This window comes from Microtus oregoni, unplaced genomic scaffold (genome assembly GCF_018167655.1).
Source record: "Microtus oregoni isolate MIOR12 unplaced genomic scaffold, Mior012 000015F_ref0000493, whole genome shotgun sequence".
NCBI classification, from domain to species: Eukaryota; Metazoa; Chordata; class Mammalia; order Rodentia; family Cricetidae; genus Microtus; species Microtus oregoni.
The window spans coordinates 22,128,505-22,147,617 of record NW_024543074.1 but is presented as its reverse complement, the minus strand read 5'-3'; the positions used below and the strand labels follow the sequence as shown (position 1 = coordinate 22,147,617).

Here is a 19,113-nt window from a genome sequence, read left to right as displayed (position 1 = left end):
CAAGGTATATGGTTTAAATAAATAAAATGCTGCAGGTCCCCAAGTGGCAGCAGTGGACAGTGGGCATGAGACCACAGGGGGCCACAAAGGTAACAAGTCCCAGCCAGGGAGCCCCCGAGTGGCCCACAGGCAAGTCCCAGGTAGGGTGCCATATGACAGGTGAGAGAGCAAGATGGATAGGCATGCCATGCAGAATGAGGTTGGATATTTATTTAGTGGGTTATGGAAGGGAAAGGGGAGAAGGTGAAAGAGCAGAGAGAGGCAGAGAGAAAGAGAGAGAGAGAGAGAGAGAGAGAGAGAGAGAAAGAGAGAGAGATAAGGAGAAGCGGGGAGTGGGGAGTCATGGCAGCAGCTACCTCTTTGGGAGCCAGCTGGAAAGGAAGGACTCAGACTGGAAGCAGAAGGAGGATCCACCTACCTTGGAAGTGGGGGGGACATGGCTTGCCTCTTAAAGGGACAGGAGAGACCATTACACAAGGGTAATGTCCACATCATTACCAGCACCTGTCATTTATGTCTTTTGATAGCAGCCATCCTAATGAGTGCAAGTTGTAAGCTTATGTCTGTTGTCCCCATTGACAGGCAGGATATTAAGGGTTGTGTGTGGACACCGTCAGACAACAAGTTCTGCCAATGAAAGGCAATGAAGTACTAACAAGATCTAAGGCAATGAGAAATACCACGTGTGTGGATAGTAAGTGGCTGGATCACGGAGCTGGTGATCTAATTGATTCATATATTCAGGCAGATCCAAACCAGAATCTAGCAGGGTTTTCTAGGGACCTAAAATGATCTGAAATGTAAATAAAATTGCAAAGGACCAAGAAGCAGCCCAGACAGCCCTGAGGAAGATGAACGTATCTGTAAGACTTATAACCCTACATGTCAAGATACACCATACAATTTTAGTAATTCTGATAGTGTGGTGCTGATGCAGGAGTAGAAAAATAAACCAGTGGGAAGTATGGGAACATCTAGAAGGAGACAGATACACAGTTCTTGGATTCTTGGCACAGCGGGTGGCCCTGCACAGTGAGGACAGGAAGGCTCTCCACAGGAAAGTGAGTCTGGTGTCTTCACATCAGAGACAGAAATCAACAAAAGAAAAATAACACCCCTGAACATGGAAAACAAAACAGGACGGCTCCTGGAAGAACCAATGGAGCATATTGGAGCCGGAGTGTTCACCCATGGGTGGTCGAAATGGAAACTGGGATGACCACTTAAAAAGACCTGTTTAATAGTATATCCTGAGACTGAATATTCACAAAACACTTCTCTAGAATGTTCAGAGCAGCATGGCTTATAGGATTTGAGAGTAAAAGGCAGCCTAAGCTCGGCATGGTGGCACACACCTTAAACTCAGAACTTGGAGGCAGAGGCAGGAGGATTGCTACAAATTTGAGGCCTGCCTTGGCTGCATAGTAATATCCTGTCACACATACACACACCCATTCAACAAATAAAACAAAAAACCCAACCAACAATCAACTTATTTACCAAGAAACAACCAACCAACCAAGAAATAATGTCCCTAAACTCCTGACCCTTCTGCCTCCATTTCCCGAGTGTTAAGATTACAGGCATATGTGGTATTGAGGCTTGAACTCAGAGCTTCATGTACGCTAGACACTTTGTTAACTACCTGTTTGTCTTTTATTTTTATTTATTGATCTTTGCAACAAGCCTCACTATGTAGCCCAGGCTGACCTTTAACTTCAACTTTCTAAATGCTGGAGGCTTTGGGTTTAAAAGGAGCCTATTCCTTTAAATAGTTACTGTAACTGATCCCTTGCCCAATTAATTGACACAGTCTTGCTGTGCAGTGAAGATTCAATTTGTATTCACTATGTAGCCCAGGTTGGCCTTGAACTCAAGGCAGCTCTTTCCCAGGTGCTGGGATTACAAGTATACATCATTACACCTGGTTTTCTGGCCCACTTTAAAACGGGGCTGTGCTCATCTTTTCATTTTGGGATCCTCCTCCTTGGCTTTTGTCCGTATATCCTCAAGCTCAAAAAATAGCTAAGCATTCATTAAACTGAAGGTGCCCCTCAGTCCGATTCATAAAACAGACAGAAGGAAAGAACAGGGCTGTGCACTTAGCAGTGGAGGAGTGAACAGAATGATGTTTTCAGGATTTTTAAAAGGAAAAGTCAGTGTGGCTCATTTATTTATAATGGGCTGAAGCTTGGCAACCACAGTTTCGAAAGTGTGTGTGTGGGAGGGGGTGGATTTGAAAAATTAATCAGGCTCGGCCATCTGCAGAAGGAAACTCAGTGCGGCTTTTGCAGAACAGCATGCAGATGAAGAACTAATGGCTCAGAAAGCTGTGGGCATCAAGTTATGTAAAGACTCTGGCCACAGGGCAGTGTGGGGCCGGGGATTCTCAGTGGCAGAGAGCTCACCAGTGTGTGAGTATGCCCTGCATTTGACACTCAGCACTGGAGAGAGAGAGGGAGGGGGGAGGGGAAGGAAGGAGGAGAGAGAGGGAGAAGGGAGGGGGAGAGATGGAGGGAAAGAAAGGGGGAGAGAGGGGAGTATTCTTTTTTTTTAATGATATATGATCCAGTTTTGCAAAAGGGCCAGAGTGATGGCTCAGTGGTTAAGGACACTGGATATGCACCCAGAAGAATAGGTTCAATTCCCACCATCTACATGGAAGCTCATATCCATCTGTAATCCTAGTTCCAGGGGATCCAGTGCCCTCTTCTGGGTACACGTACACAGTGTACAGACATGCTTGCAGATAATATACCCATACAACAAAATTAAAAAATAAAAAAAATAAAATGTGTAAGGTGATTATAGTCTTTACAAAATGTTGGGAAATATATATTTTCCCCTTTTCTATTCAGTCTATGTATTCTGTCATGAATAAACATTCATTTTTGTGAGGAAAAATGTAATTTGAAACAGGAGCTGTACAGTGCCCTGGTCCATAAGAACTTGCCATTTCCAACAGATTATAGAGAGTTTTTGGCTGAGGTTAAATTTCATGCTATAATCATCCTCACGGCTGTACAGTACTACCTCGGAACAAAGAACTTTGACACAAATACTTCCTTAGATTAAATATGAATTTGAGGGATGGGGATGTAGCTTAGTTGGCAGAGTGTCTACCATCTTCAGGACTGTGTGAACTGGGCATGGTGGGGTACACCTGTAACCCTGGGCACTCAGAAAGTGGGGGGCAGTAGGAACAGTCAAGGCTTCAGCTTGGGCTCCACAAGAGCCTGTCTCAAAGAAGAAGGGAAAAAAAGACTCCGTCTAGGAGATGAATTTTAATTTATGTGAAATTTTTATGAACTAATTAATTAATGGGTTGGATCAAAGAGCAGGGCCAGAAAAGAGTCCCAAAGAGTTCTTAGATGAGCAAACATTCCCTATTAATTCTCCTTTGCTTTCTTAAAAGACCATGAACTTAGCCAGGCGGTGGTGGCTAGGTGGCTAATTCCTTTAATCCCAGCACTCGGAGGCAGAGGCAGGCAGATCTCTATGAGTTTGAGACCAGCCTGGTCTACAGAGTGAGTTCCAGGACAGTCAAGGCTACACAGAGAAACCCTGCCTCGGGGGGGGGGGGGGGGGGGGGGGACAACCAAGAAAGAAAGAAAGACCATGATCTTGGACAAAGTACTTGCCAACTCAGGGTCTTCCACACCTTCCCAGGTCTGTCACCTCTGCAAGGAATCAGAAGAAAAACAACCCAACCTTTTTATTTTATTATTAAAGTCGAAGCAAACTGGGTCTCTGAGATTTCAGAGGTCATCTTCAGCAGGGACACGCCACGACATCGCAAGGCTGGAACAGCCTTCCCTTCAGTATAAATACCACGTCTTAGAGGGGCCCTAGCCCAGGCATCTGCCAACTGTGCAGCACCATAAATGATTGAAAACGATCGGATGCAAGAAGCTCATGGTTCCATTAACGGCTCAGCGCTCCAATTTCCTACCAGCGAGGAGTTTCTGAAGCGCTCTTGGCTAAGCAGGCAACCTCTATAGATCCATTAAGAGACATGCCTTCAATACCGATGTTCTCAAAGCAGCTGGTTTCTTTTTATAAAAATATAATTTAGAAGACTGGAGAGAGGGGGGAGGGTAAGGAGGGAGGGAGGGAGGGGGAGAGAGAGAGAGAGCGGTAAGGAGGGAGGGAGGGGGAGAGAGAGAGAGAGAGAGATAGGTAGGGAAGGAGGGAGGGAGGGAGGGAGGGAGGGAGGGAGGGAGGGAGGGAGAGAGAGTTCAGTGATCCTGCCTGCACTGGACCTGGATTTGGTTCACAGCACCCAGAGGGCGCCCCACAGCCCCTATGATTCCAGTTCCAGGGTTATGGTGTCCTCTTCTGGTATTTTCAGGCACTGGACAAACATGGCACACAGACACACATGCAGGCAAGACACTCATACATATAACATACAAAAAAATTAAAGTTAAAATATATCTAATTAAGATTATTAAAAAATACTATCTGTGTTGTGTATAGAATCAAGTCCTCCATGTCTGTCTGTGATATCCAGACGATCACTCTTTCCCCCTAGGCCACTTTGAAACCAGTTTCTTGAATATCTTTCTTAGTATTCTACACATAAAACAATCTGTGAAAATGATAAAATATTCTAACAGTCAAGCAGGCAGTGGTGGCACACACCTTTAATCCCAGCACTTGGCAGGCGGATCTCTCTGAGTTCGAGGTCAGCCTGATCTATAAGAGCTAGTTCCAAGACAGGCTCCAAAGCAACACAGAGAAACCCTGTCTCGAAAAACCAATATGCATGGAGATACTTTGAGAATGGCTGGATGTCTACAGCAGTCAGGACCAGGAGTGGCACACTGAGGGCGGAGGTACCAGCAAGAGCTGCAGAGGCAGCCCGGTTGCTGCTATGGAGAGCAAGAGGACAGGCAGAGGTGGCTGTCCACATGGAGATGGTGTGTTTAGAAAATCGAAATATAAATCACACATGCCCAACATTCTCCACATTAGCCTCTGAACCGGCAGGAAATCGGGTAAAAGAGGATGATGTGGTTTTGGCATAGGGCTTCTCGAGACTGGGGGGGGGGGCAAGGGGTAAAAAGAACACAGATTATCTGTATTAATGAGCCCTCCCTGGAGCCCCTGGGAAGAGGGTGTGACAGAGGTGACAGGAGATACCCTCAGGTGCAGCCTCTGGTACAGAGAAAAGAAGAATCCGACCAAGCACGTAGTCAGGGTCTTAAAGACAGCCTGGCGTCTTCAGGAAAGGACCGGAGCTGGAGCTGTGGGAGTCAGGAAGGAGCTTCACAAACAGAGACTGACTCTCACAGGCTGGTTTATGAGGTTGTGGGGGAAGAAGAGGACTAGACCACTTTGGGTTCAGGGGACACAGAGAAGCAAACAATGTAACCACACACCTGTCCTTGACACAAGCAATGGAACCTGCGGTTAATACAAGGGCAACCGATGGGCCCGCTCATGGAGCTTGATCACTAGCAGAGGAGGTCACCACGGATATCAGGGCAGGAAGTGAACAGAAGGGACAGATGGTACTACTGAGGGAACCAGCTATGAGAAAAGCCATGTATGATGCCCAGGTCGCGGGGCCTGAGGGGACAGTCTATGTCCACCTGTTTTCATCCTTCTCCTCACATTGGATTTCCTTCTCCAAAATATGTCAGAGACAGGGATCACAGATAGGGCCCCAGGCTTTTTATCTAACCTCCTTTGAGGCTTGGGGTTTCTTGGGGAGATTGTAGAAATAATGTAAGAACAAGATGAGTTTGTCTAGGGCAGTGGGTCTCAACCTTCCTAATGCTGTGACCCTTTCATACAGTTCCTCATGTTGTGGTGACCCCAACCATAAAATTATTTTTACTGCTACTTCGTAATGTTGGAATCGTAATGTCAATATCTGTGTTTTCTGATAGTCTCAGGGGACCCCTGTGAAAGGATTATTTGACCCTAAAGGGGTTGCAACCCACAGGTTGAGAACCACTAGTCTAGGGCCATCTTCTGAGCCAAACTGCTACCATCTTCAGTTCTTCTGGCCTAATCACAAAAGATTATTCCAGCTGGGCCTGCTGACTGCTGTGTTCCCTCACAGGAGGGGGTCACGGGAGTCTCATCCAAGTATCTAGTCCCCCCTAACCAGTTATGTACAACTCTGTCCTGATTACCCTAATGACACATGCCTAAGGGTTGGGCTAGAGTACACAGACTGGGAAGAACTAGGGGAAAGGGCTCCATCTATGGAACCACAGAGGAGGTCATGCTGGGTCTCGTTATCCAGTGTGGCTGCTTGGTCACGCGTGCTCCTGCCCAGAACCCCCGGCCCACTGCTTTGTAAGCAAGTCTCATCAACCCATTGGCTCCCCAGGGTCAATTCTGGAAGAATTGTTCCTCAGTTTGTTGTTGAGTTCACAGGAGGAGTAGACAGTTTTGTCTCATCCAGGGAAGGAATTTTATCATTCCTTCACATGTTAGAGGCTAGGAATGCTCTTCAACAGTCGTGACAGGTCATGGGTAGTTAGGAAGCTAAGGTAGGCTGCTATATGCAGGGTGCCAAAGAGGTTAGATGGAGGCAGGGCATGCCCACAGAAGCTGCCAGTCAGGCAGCGAGGACTAGCTTGTTTGTGAGACACGATGGGGAGAGGGGAACGAAGAGGATGGTGGACATATTCTAGGATGCCACCTTCACCTCAAGGGTCTAATTTTTAGGGAATTGTTTAAACCTTACCCTACTGGCACTGGCTTAAATACCAACCATAGTAGTGTGCTGCTCAAGACGTAAGGCATTTCTGCAAAAGGTTGGGTGTTTGAAAATATACAGAATAAATGGATTAAGATATGTGACCATTTGCTAAAAGCCACATCTTGTAAAAGGAGGCAAACAGAAAACCAGAGATGTCAGGGTGACAGTTATCGAAGGACCACGTTGAGGGGGTGTCTTCCGGCCATCGTGGGAATTCTTCTAAGAAGGAAGTTAAAACTTCAACACCTGGTCCTCTTAGATTCGACTGAGAGTTAGCATAGAAAAGAGCTTTGCCCACGGAGCGGCATTGCTGAGCTGGGGAACTGTAGCCAAGGTGAAGAATCCTGTTGGCCACATCTCAGCCACTCAATCCATTCTCAGACTTGTTTTTCTCCCAGCTTTCACGCTAAGGAAAATGTCCTGATGGCAGACATCTTTAGTGAGCTTCCAGCAACAGACTTGCTACTTCTAGCCCTCTCTTGCTATGAGACCAGGGCGCCCTGGGCCGAGCCATGGCCTTTTGTGAGGAAAGGGCTGGGCAAGTAGCAACAGCAGCCTACAGAGGGCTCACCTTCAGAATGGTATCCCTGCCTTCTCATCCAAGGCCTTGGTGCTGGCCAGGAAGAACCGAGGGCTAGAGAGGGTGCCAGCGGGCAGAGAAGCTGCCATCTAAACCAGTGACCTAAGCACTTTCTTTGACTCCACTGCAACCCGCCAGTACTCATGCACAAATGTAACTTACAGACGGGGCCCCTCAGGAAGCCCTTAGACAATGGCATGCCTTTGAAATAATGTTATAAAACTCTAAATGATTACTTTTAAGCAAAATCAATGATTTTTATTTCCCTTATTTCTTCACCAGACAACTAGAGTTAAAAAGATTTTGTAAAACTAGTGTTAAGATTTGACATCAAAGAGCCCTCAAGACTAGGGACATAGCTTGGTGGTAGAACACTCCCTAGAATACACAGAACCCTGGCTTCCACCCCCAGCCCAGGAAAAACAAGCCCTCAACACTCAGATCCTTTCACCTCTCACTTGGTGACTGAGCAAAGCTCCAGCTGTTTCCTATCTATGAGATGGAAAGGCTACCTACATGAAGGTACTGGATGTGCGCAAGACACGTGCATGCGTGCGCACACCCACACACAACCACACGCAGCACACAGTGGGTTGTAAGGTTAGGATGCCCACGGAAGAGCAGAGGTGGCACTTTAGAAGCCATGTTGGTCAGGAGGGGACGGCTGCAGTGCTGAGAAAGGGAGAACAATGTGCTCAGATAAAAGGGGCAGAGGGGACAGGCGGTGGTGGCGCACACCTTTAGTCCCATCAGAGTGAGGTCAAGGCCAGCCTGGTCTACAGAGCAAGTTCCAGGACTGGTTCCAAAGCTACAGAGAAACCCTGTCTCAAAAAACAAAACCAAAACAAGCAAACAAAAGCTGCTGTGTGGGGCAGGGCTTCTTTCTGCAGTGAGGCAATGCTCTGGTTCGTCTTGCGGTTATCTAATGGGCACATGAAAACCCGTGAGTACACTTTACAAGGCTAAACTTTACATGGACTGCACACATTATACTGTTTGTTGATTTTTGTGGTACTGAGACGAAAGGCCAGGGCTTCCTGCATGCTCAGTGAGTGCTCTCCTGTTGAGCTATAGGCAGCCCTGACAGTATCATCTTTTTTTTTAAAATATTTATTTATTATGTATACAATATTCTGTCTGTGTGTATGCCTGATGGCCAGAAGAGGGCACCAGACCCCATTACAGATGGTTGTGAGCCACCATGTGGTTGCTGGGAATTGAACTCAGGATCTTTGGAAGAGCAGGCAATGCTCTTAACCTCTGAGCCATTTCTCCAGCCCCTGACAGTATCATCTTAAAAAGAGACAGAAAACTAAGACCATCTGGTTCATGGGCAGGAAATGTGCTTCCATTTTCTGGAGAATCAAGGTCAAATAGTTATTTAAGAAGGTGAGGATATACATTTCTGACAAATACACATTTTTAGACTTTTGCCATAACCCCTGACATTTTATGATAAAGATAGTCATTAAAAAAATTTATGTGGACGGGTGCTTTACTATGTATGTCTGTACCACAAACATTCTGGGAATTGAACCTGGGTCCTCTGGAAGAGCAGCCGGTGCTCTTGACTGCCGAGCCATCTTGCCAGCCCCTTTCCTTCATCCTTGAGCTCAAACGACCACCCGACTGTTCATTCGAAGGCTTGGGACATCCTGAGAAGTCCTCTGCAGCAGTGGTCGACACAGTCCGATGGGGCACACAGTCGTCTCGCCAGCACAGATAACCACAGGCATGATATTTAGGTATTTAATTTATTAAATTATATAACAAAGTTTCTTCTATACAGTCAGAAAATGCACATTTAGATGAGAACAAAAATTAAGTACAAATACAATAATATTGGTTCCAAGAAGCCGTTTTAAAAGCAAAACATTAGAAAGTGCATCTGGAAAAAATAGATTAAAAAACTTGGTATTGGCATTTTCCATGAAGACTGTATCCCATGAGAATAAAGTGTGATCAGAACTGATTCTGCTCCCATCTCTAAGAGCTACAAGGGTGTGACACAAATATTCTGGTGCTATGATTTTAGATCAGATACCAAAAGGAAAAAAGAGGAGAGACAGAAAGACCCTTAAAGCCATGGCTTGGCTTCTTCACTTCTCACCTGACACCATGCTTAGATCCCGCTCTTGTCCCTGATTCCCCAAGAAGGGGGTGTGCAGGCACACATAGGAATGAACAGCCAAGTTTGGGACCACAGTGGGAAGTTCTCCACCCTTTTGGAGACCCTACTATAAATGGAGAACAGAGAACACTCAGTCTTGTAAGTAGGTGTGTTTGCTCTGCCACCTTTGCCACAAATGGCTTGGGTACAGCCGTTTATCCCAACAACTTAACATTACAAGTTCGAAAACTCAGTGAATTTCCAAAACTTTTACCTAGTTAATGACAGAAGATAGAATGGTTAGACCCATTCTTAAATGCTACTCCCTTGGGTTCCAAACATCAGCAATGACACAGGGTAGTAATGGCGGGGGTGAAAATCAAGGTCCCTCAACTCCTCGGTCCCAGGTCACTGCATCAGGGGACCAGGGAGCATTTCCACTCACAGTCCACACCCAACATGGAAGTGCCCAGGTAAGTATCTGATTCTAGGTACAAAAGCATCCTCGTGGTAGCTCTTTCCTTACTTGTCTCCATCCTTAACTTCTAAGATTCCCACATTTGATCTGAGTACCAGAAGAAAGGAAAAAGACATTCTCAATAAAAGTAGATTTGGTAGCAAGGGGAAGGGAAAATCAAAGGTGACTAATACAGGTGGCAGAGACTCCTTGGGCATCACTCAAGTCCAGAGACTGCAGGACAGCCACCTCACTGTGGATCTCAGTAACAACTGACCGAGCAGCTTTACTAAGTCACTGGACACAGCAAGACAAAAAAATACTGTTGGACCAGGTGTGGTGGCATGCATCAGATAGCAATAGTCCAAGGGTCTCAGGAGGCCAAGGCAGAAGTTAAAGGCCAGGGAGGGCTAAACAGTGAGCTACTGTCCAGACAAACACACATTTGAAATTTTCTGCTGTTTGTTTCCATTTTTCATATCTTTTAGTTAAGTGGGAAGTTTTGAATGGTTACTAAAAATATTTTTTAAAAAAGTATTATGTAAAAAAAAAAAGAACAAATCTTTCCTAAGAAGCCAACATTTCATTGGGATTACAAAACAAAAACCCTCTAACCTCAGGCTCAGACCAGAACTAACTGCCGGCTCCTGAGCCTGAAAACTGGGTATGTAAGGATAGCCCACAGGGGGAAACAAAGAGGACTTAAAAAAATTTCAACGTCATAAAACTGAAGTTCCATTCAGCAACCACAGAGTCCTATAAAGAGCGGGACCGGAAGGGAAGGAGCAGCCTCCCCCTCAGGGACACCACACCTGGAGGTCAGTCAGACTCTGGACCCCAGCGACCACAGGCTCCAGCATCCACAGTGAGTGTTCCCGGCAGTGTCCTCGGAAGAACTGATTTACTTTCGGAAAATACAGACACATAATTCATCCTCTCACCTGCGCACAGCATCCTGGAGCAGCCACTGCCACCTGCACGCTGTGCTGTGGCTAGCTTACTCTCCTTCAGCAGTTTTAGTGGATGAACCAAGTAATCAAACCAGTAGAAAAGACTGGCAGTATATTTAAATAAATAACTTTATTTAGGATACTTCAAGTTTTATGTATGCCCACTATATAACAACCAAAGTCCCATAAAGCCTAGCTGAGGCACAACCACCAACTGGGGCCCTTTGAAAAAAAATCAAAGATAATAAAGTGTCAGAGAAGAGAAGTTCTGTTCTCCCAAAGAGAATTTAGCAAACAAACTTCCCTGATTCTTTAAGGCCCACAGTGGAAAATTTAATTTCCTTTTAAGGGCATGCCTAGTCAACAAGCTGATTAACCCATATTTAGAAAAATAAACCCCATAATTAAGAAAAATATATCAAATGCCTTTCATACCCAGAATGTACTAACACTTCGACACCAGAATGACAAACCTCTCCTCAGTCAGTCCCAAATCAGATGTCAGACATCCGTGAGCACTAAGTAATCAAGTCTGCCCAGAGGCACCACTCCCACACCATGAGGTGGTGAAGGCTACACCCTGATTATCTTCCTTCTCATTGCCTGTGGTGCCAGAGGATACTCTAGTGGGGGCTCGCAGCCTTCTCTCTTGGTGGACACAGATGTTGGAGGCCTTTAAAATATCTGCTAGTTTAGTAAGACAAGTTACCAATTTCAGATGCTGAGAATGGCTAAGCTTAAAAAGCATTTACATCTCAGTCACTGTCCACAGCAATAAACAGGTGCGGACAGGCATCACAGGCACCTTCAACAATGAGACCACGGCCTGGGGATGCAGGGGAGCCTAAGGGATGAGGAGTGACTAGATCCTTACAGGGAGGCGTGCCTGGGAATCAGGTTTACTCCAGGCTGTAGAACGTGGTCAGATGGAATGACACGGACAGCCATCTCACTGAGAGCCACAGTTCCCTCCCCTGGTTCCTAGTATTGATCTTCACATGACAAGGGGCCACTAGGGGTAATGACAGACACTGGCTGTTGTCTGTCAGAGCGGAAATGTGATTTTATCGTATAGAAGCAAATATTAACCCAATGGAAGAACTAACAAGCAATAACCAGCTCCTCAGTGCCAGGCCTGCACTCTTGATGTGTTTCCAGCTCCGGCTGAGACATACCCTTTCTACCGTGCTCTGTTTCAGAAAACTCAGTGATGAAGCTGAGCATTGGCATCCTACAGAATTGGTGCAAAATGGAATTGTTCTTGACTGCCAAGAGTGAGGGCCACAGAGTAGAATCCAGATCAGAGTGTCAGCAGAGGACAGCTGATTTCCCATCACAAGTGTTAAATAAAAGGACAAGAATTATTCTTATTCACATCTAGTCTCACGGCTGAAGGCAAAGCCATCTTTGGATGTGGAGAGCCTGGCACTGTGAGGAGGCCAGCGATGAGGCTCACTGGCCATCAGGCCTCTCCAGTTACTGAAGCCCAGGTTCTCGGCTTCTGCCTGCTTACCTCCAGGGAAACACAAGCAACTGAAAGCCTTTTGTTGTTGTTTTTAAAATTAAAAACAGTAATGTGCATTAGAAAAGATAGCACAGAAAAACTGGCTTCAGCTCAGTCTGACCAGGTCCGAGTCATGGATGCAGTTTTAGAGTTCGTCTGGCTGGCAGGTTCATGGCCAGGGCAGTCTTTCTCCTTCCTCATTTCCCCACTCCCGATCAGGGCAGGAAGGTGGTGGGCAGAGTCCTGGGGCCATCCTTTCAGTGGAATGCATACAGCAGCAACAGAATGGTACAGATGCCGATGACCCCTCCAAGGATGAGTGAGTCACGTCGCTTCCTAAGGTTGATCCTTTGTATCAGGCTGTTCACAGCAGGAAAACGGTCTTTGAAACTTAGTTAAGGTCATACTTGAGAGGGGTATTTAAAAGGCACAGGACTCACAAACAGCCATCAGTGGAGTCCAACCAGCAAATGACAAGAAAGCATGGGGAAGAGAAAGGAACCCACATTCCCAAATAGGAGCAAACTCAATCCACCTAGTCTGCAAAGTGCACATGCAAGAACAATGGAAGAAAATCAGTGGAGAGACTATGGACAGCTGCCAGAGTCCACCAGGGCTTCTGGGCTGGCTCTGAAGTTCCCCTTTCTGTCCTTTGCCCTCCCCTCAGAGACAGGAATTCTGAAGAAAACCCGACCCCTCTCTGCCCCAGGAAGGAATCCTTTTTGGACTCAGGTAGTTGGGCACTAAGAATTATTTAAAATTTTAGGTTTGCTTTGCAGTGATTAGCAACTGTAGCAGGAAAATGGGCTAAATGCTCTTGCTGCTCTATTTGGGAACTGGAGAGAGAGAGACAGAGAGAGAAAGAGAGACAGAGACAGAGAGAGAGACAGAGAAAGAGAGAGAGAGAAATTTGAATTTTTTGGGCTTTGATAACCATCCCAACCGTATTTTAGTACTTCAAGTCATTAATACACTCCCTGCTGTGTACACCAGGGCAGCTGCACTATCCATGTTGGTAGAGACAATACATCAAGTTCAAAAAGACCATCGACCACGCTCTTCATAAAAAGTGCAGTGTTGGTCCCTCTAGGACTCTCACAGGGACACATTACTTGTGTATGTGCAGACTCTACACATCGTATAAGCATAACTAGAATTTCTTCACTGTCTTGAGCACATACTCCTGGCATCAGTGTATTTCTGAGTAGGACCAAAGGGACAACCGACAGAGAAACAGTTTTAAAAGTCAGGAACAGGACATATGTATCAAAGTGACAAAACCTTTTACAAAGTGAAAACTTCCCAGAGAAAAGTCTTCATTGTTTTATGTTCAATGCAGGGATAAAGAAATCATCAGGGGCTTGAGAGATGGTTAGAGGTCAGGAGCACTTGCTGCTCTGCCAGAAGACTTAAGTTCTGTTTCTACAACCCACAAACACCTGTAACTTCAGTTAAACCGTCTGGCCTCTGCATGAGTGCACACACACACAGATAAAAAAAAATAACATAAAACTGTGGCATCAGAAAACCTTGACTGTGGTCAAGAACACTCTTTTTTAGTTTATCTCTGGGAACTATTCCTCTCTTGTTTCTTTCTTTCTTTCTTTTTCTTTTTTTTTTTTTTTTTTTGAGACGGGGTTTCTTGGTGCAACAGTCCTACGGCTGTCCTGGAAGTTGCTTTGTAGACCAGGCTGGCTTTGAACTCAGATATCCACCTGTCTCTCAGATGGTGGGATTAAAGGCACCACTGCCTGCTCCTCTCAAGCTCTGCAGGGAGAAGCATCTATACTCAGGTAGTAAACAGTCCTTCCCTTGGCAGTAGCTTAGCTCTGAATGGGCACTGGTTTAGGCTAGGGGATACGCTGACAGCTGTTGGCAAGTTTGTTCTTTTCCTATGGTCTTCGAGCTGTGTTGTAGTCATCTGTCATAAGGGGAGAGGCAGGCTAACACAGAGAAAGAAGAGATCTGTGATAGGAGAGAGCACACACTGAAAATAAAATAGAAACCAGGGGTGTGGTAGCACAATTTCTTTTTAAGCCCAGTATTTGGGAAGAAGAGGCAGACAGATCTCTTAAGTTTAAGGCCAGCCAGGGCTACACAGTAGAACCCTCTCTCAAAACTTAAAATAAAAAATTGAAGTGGCAGCTGGATAGCTGGGCTACTTTACATACTAGTTGAAACTGAGTTTTCCATTCAAATTTGTTACCTCTGTTTTGTGCCTTCTCTCTGAAAGTATGTGTCCTCTAAGCCCCAAGTCCTAAAGGAACAGTATCCAAGCCAAGCATATTGCCTGCTATGGACTTGGGGCTTATTTTCAGTGGTCATACAAAATACAAACCCTTTTACATTTACTAAGCTGTCTCTGCTCTTGCTGCTAACTTATAATAAATATAGTGTTTCGGGTTCTTCTGGGGCTGAGGTTGGAGTATCAGAGTCTAGGAGTTCTTACTAGCCGGATGTTGTGTAACAGTTTCCTGTGAGATTGAAACATTCCATCATATAGGGAAGCTCCTTAAACCAGAAGGTAGACAACTCAAAATAGCTTTAGGAAGTCCCTGAAACTGACCAGATTCACTAGACCCCTCCCTGCCAGAGTAAGCAGAGTTAACATGAAACGACTCTTAAAACAGATTAGCTACCTATACGAGGTTTAGACCAAAGCCACTTGAAAAGGACACTCTCCAACCTGTGAGCTGCCTGCAGGCTGTGCAGTGTGCTCTAAGTTTCCCAGCTTTTGTGAGCTGTCACCCCTGCTGGGGTGGGCCCTGGTAATGCTGCTGTCTGTGAGTCACTTCTACCGTAAGTAACCATGCATCCATATTCCTGTAAGTGACAACAACAGAAGTCACTGGCTCACCAAGTTGCACTTTGGTGGTATCTGTACTTCGGTCTAGAGTAGTCCCATATATGGGGTGAATAAATGAGTGTGTTGGCATCACCCCAGAATGACTATGTCTTCACCTTTTATGTGAGTTCTGGAGATGCAAGCTCACACTGGGTGACAGAGAGAAATATCACCTGAGGGAAGGGACATTATGGTATGATCTGATTTGATGGAAATGCATGAAAAATGCACTGGGAGCTGAGGAGATGACTCAGGGAACAAAAGCGCTTGCTGTACAAGCACGAGGAACTGAGTGTGAATCCCCAGGACTCACATAAAATGTGGGAAGATGGGAGGTAGAGACAAGAGAATCCCTAGAAGCTTAAGAGTCAGCTAGCTGGAGGGATATAGCTTCATACAAGAAACCCTGTCTCAGTCTAGGTAAAAGATAGGGACACATGTGTACCACAGAAATATGCAATGAATGCATGCATATATACACACAAAGAAAGAAAAAGCATGAAAATTTAAAATAGTTCTGCAAAGTCAATAAGTTCCTGTTTTTTCCTTTTATGGGACTTACAAAACACGATGTCACAGAACAGCACTGTATAAACTGTGCAGCACTATATGAACCTGAGTGGTTTGGGATTGTGGTTTTTATACTAGACTATCAGAAAATTGATAAAGGACTGGAAAATGCCAAGCAATGCCAGGTATATCCTTTTTGGGGGGATAAGGTGGGGAAAATAGATTATCAGAATAAAAGTATCCTTAATTACTGTTGGCCAGATGATACCCAACTTTTGAAAAATCTTAGGTCCTTCCTACATCCATTTGGGACCCCCCCCCCCCACTTCTTTGAAGCAATCCTATTTTGAGTTGGGAAGCTAAACATTTAAAAACTGATGCCAGGTGGTGGTGGCACACGCTTTTAATCCCAGCAATCGGGAGGCAGAGGCAGGCAGATCTCTGTAAATTAGAGGCCAGCCTGGTCTACAAGAGCTAGTTCCAGGACAGGCACCAAAAACTACAGAGAAACCCTGTTTCGAAAATCCAAAACAAAACAAAACAAAAACAAAAAACTAACAAGCAGAGACTACTCTGAACCTGGGCTTGTGCAGTCACCATATTCTACCGCAGTTACACACACCTGCACAGTGTCCCCTCCCTTCCTGCGACTGACTTGTCCTCCACTGTGGCAAATCAGAAAACAGAGACACAGTGTTGGGTGGTTAAGAACGCAAGCAGGGAGTACTAACTTGGATCCAGAGCTTTTAAGGATAGAAAAATACTGTGAATAATTTTACAAATCTAAATCTTTAGTATTAACCCTCCAGAATGCTGTCCCCTAGAAATGGTGCTAAACCTAAGTTTCCCACAAAGCAGGAAGCCCTCACATGATGTGGTTACTAAGGAGCTCTTCAGCCACCAATGCTGGTGACCTGCTCCTCTATCCCTATATAATGGGGGAGGGGAGAGGGACTTTCACCCCACCAACAGATTTCAAAAAGGATACTGGCCAAAGTGTTCATTTTGCTGTGAATGGACTTGAGCATTCCTCTCTGAGAAGTCATATTTTCTTTCGTAGCCATAGCAATGCTTCAAGAGGGGAGGAAAAGAAACAACTGGGTTGGCGATGGAGAATTAATTACCTTGCTCAATCCATCACATCTCTAAAAGCACAGTGAGCAAACAATCCTGGAATGACCAGGCAGGAAATGGGTACAAATCACTGCCTGGCAAACTTCCCACTGTCTTTTTCTCACTTAACCCGCTGTTACCCAACAAAGTCTTTGTTATGAGTCATCTTGTGTTTTCTTTGAAGTAACTAATGAAATGAGATGCTATGAGACAATTCATACATTACAAAGCTGCTCTAATGGCTTTAAAAAGGTCCAACTATTAAAACAATTTTAATCAGGAAAAACTGCTAAGAAGAATCATAACCATAAAAACAGTGTCCCAAGTATGTATCCACATTCAATCAGCTCTTAACATATAAACAAACAAGGTTTCGAAATTCTAGGGAATCAGGAGGCAGATCTGGGACTCACTAAATGTAACTGGGAAAGGGGTAATGTTGCTTTTTCATAGAATGCAGCCTCTTCATGAAATCACTCTGAGATACTGTTGAGAATCGGAGATAATACTCTTTTTGCTATCACTTCCATGATCATGTATTTTCAAGTCTTATTGCCCCAGATATCAGTAACAGAAATTAGGGAAAAATAGTAGCTAGATCCAATTTCCTGACTTAGCTTTGACCCATCTCCAGGGACAAAAGCACTCACGCTGCGGAAGGACCATCTGAAGCCCTGGTTCCCTTGCAGGCTCTAAGTAAGACAGTTGGCTGGAGGGGCTACATATACCTACAAGAAATACAGGGAATCTGACAGTAGGAACCTGTGAGCCATGTGTCTGTAATGGTGTTGCAATAATCTACACCTTTTTATCATATCTATGTTATCCTTTTTTTCTTTTCAAAGTAGGTTCTACCCTCTTATCCTATCATATCAGGTGTCCCGAGGCTGGAAGTAATGGGCTCAATTCCCCTTGGCTCCTGTACTTGCAGAAAGACTTAGAGGCTACTAGTGAGATGCTCAGCTCTTGAAGGGGACAAGTCAAGGGGCCACCCATTGCTGGTAAACTGCCGGCCCTTCGTGGGCAGCCTCACAGAACAAACCACCAGGTGGTCCAATGAAGGGAGCCGCTAGAGGGATGACAAACTAACCAACACTGTAACTTCAGGACTGAGAAGACAAGGAATGCGTAAGGAGACACCTAGAAGAATATTTACTGAAGCATTTTGGAATAGTGTGTTGGGGGGAGGCAACAAAAATATTAGAAGCACCCTACAAAGCCAGTGACCTCAAAGAACAAAATCAGAAAGGCATAGGATGAGCTCAGTTTGGGACAGGCTATTTGGAAAAATCAGGGAGTAGTTGTCCAAAGAGCTGGTCAGGAGATGGTCACTCAAGCTAGGAAGGGCAATGAGAGTTACTGACAGGCGAAGGGGCCATATGTCAAAAGAGGCAGAAGAATTGACTATCTTTTCTGATGCTGCCACAACCAGAAAGCTAGTTGTGGGGCTCTGGCCAAGGAAGGCTACGGGCAAGTTGTCTCTAAAGCACACAAATTCCACACTGGTGGTCTTGTAAATGGCCAGTTCCAGGAGTGTGATGAAGGCCAGGCCATGTCATGAAGATCCTAGAATCCAGGCCATCATTTAGGAGCTGAGATTAGAGGCATGTGCCATTTGGCTCAGAGGAGCCTTTGAAAGTATCAGGAAGACATGAAAGCAGCAGGAGCATCAGAAAATGACCAACTTCTGCTTGAAATTACAAGGGACTTGAATAAAGCACTCCTACTTTAACTAGCTTTGTGGTCTTACAGAAAGTAACAGAATTCAAACCCATGCTGAGTAAGGAGGACAGTCTGAAATACACAGGCCTCTGTTTTTAAAGGGGGACTACCATTATCTCATGTGCACTCTGACTCACAAGTGGATAGACATTAAAAAATAATTTCCACAAAGCACTTTGTATTCCTTGGAGAATGGATATTACATTAAATTATTACCCTGTTGAATATGCATGATTTCCAGTACCACATAAAGTCTATCTAGACATATTTTCCCAAATCATCCCATCATCTGGAGCTGAGTTGAGTGAAATGAAGGCTATTATTTCAAGTGTCAAATACTTAGAGACAAAACATAAGCTTCATATAATATATAATGTTTTAAAAACAATACATCATTCATATGCTTACTGGAACTTCAGATTTCTTACCAGTACCATAAACTAAGCATCCTTACATATTAAACATTAATTTACCTTGTGTATATGTGTGTGTCTGTGTCTGCACATATCATGTGTACACGTGAGTGCTTCTGTGCCACCTGTGCAGGCAGGTCAGAGGAATACTGTCAGGAGCTGGTTCTCTTCTTCCACCACACAGGCCC

General features: G+C 45.0%; 1 protein-coding gene across 3 annotated transcripts in view; it reads right to left on the bottom strand.

The window, feature by feature from the left end:
* Positions 1–9,042: 9,042 nt before the first annotated feature.
* Gosr1 (golgi SNAP receptor complex member 1) overlaps positions 9,043–19,113 on the bottom strand; it is a 32,754-nt gene continuing 22,683 nt past the window's right edge. For all 3 annotated transcript variants that reach the window (XM_041664614.1, XM_041664615.1, XM_041664616.1), the window contains exons 8-9: positions 16,666–16,748; positions 9,043–12,704 (exon numbers count right to left, since the gene is read on the bottom strand). In XM_041664614.1, coding sequence (XP_041520548.1) covers positions 12,580–12,704; positions 16,666–16,748 — 208 coding nt within the window. In that variant the 3' untranslated portion in view covers positions 9,043–12,579. The remainder of the gene's footprint in view (positions 12,705–16,665; positions 16,749–19,113) is intronic.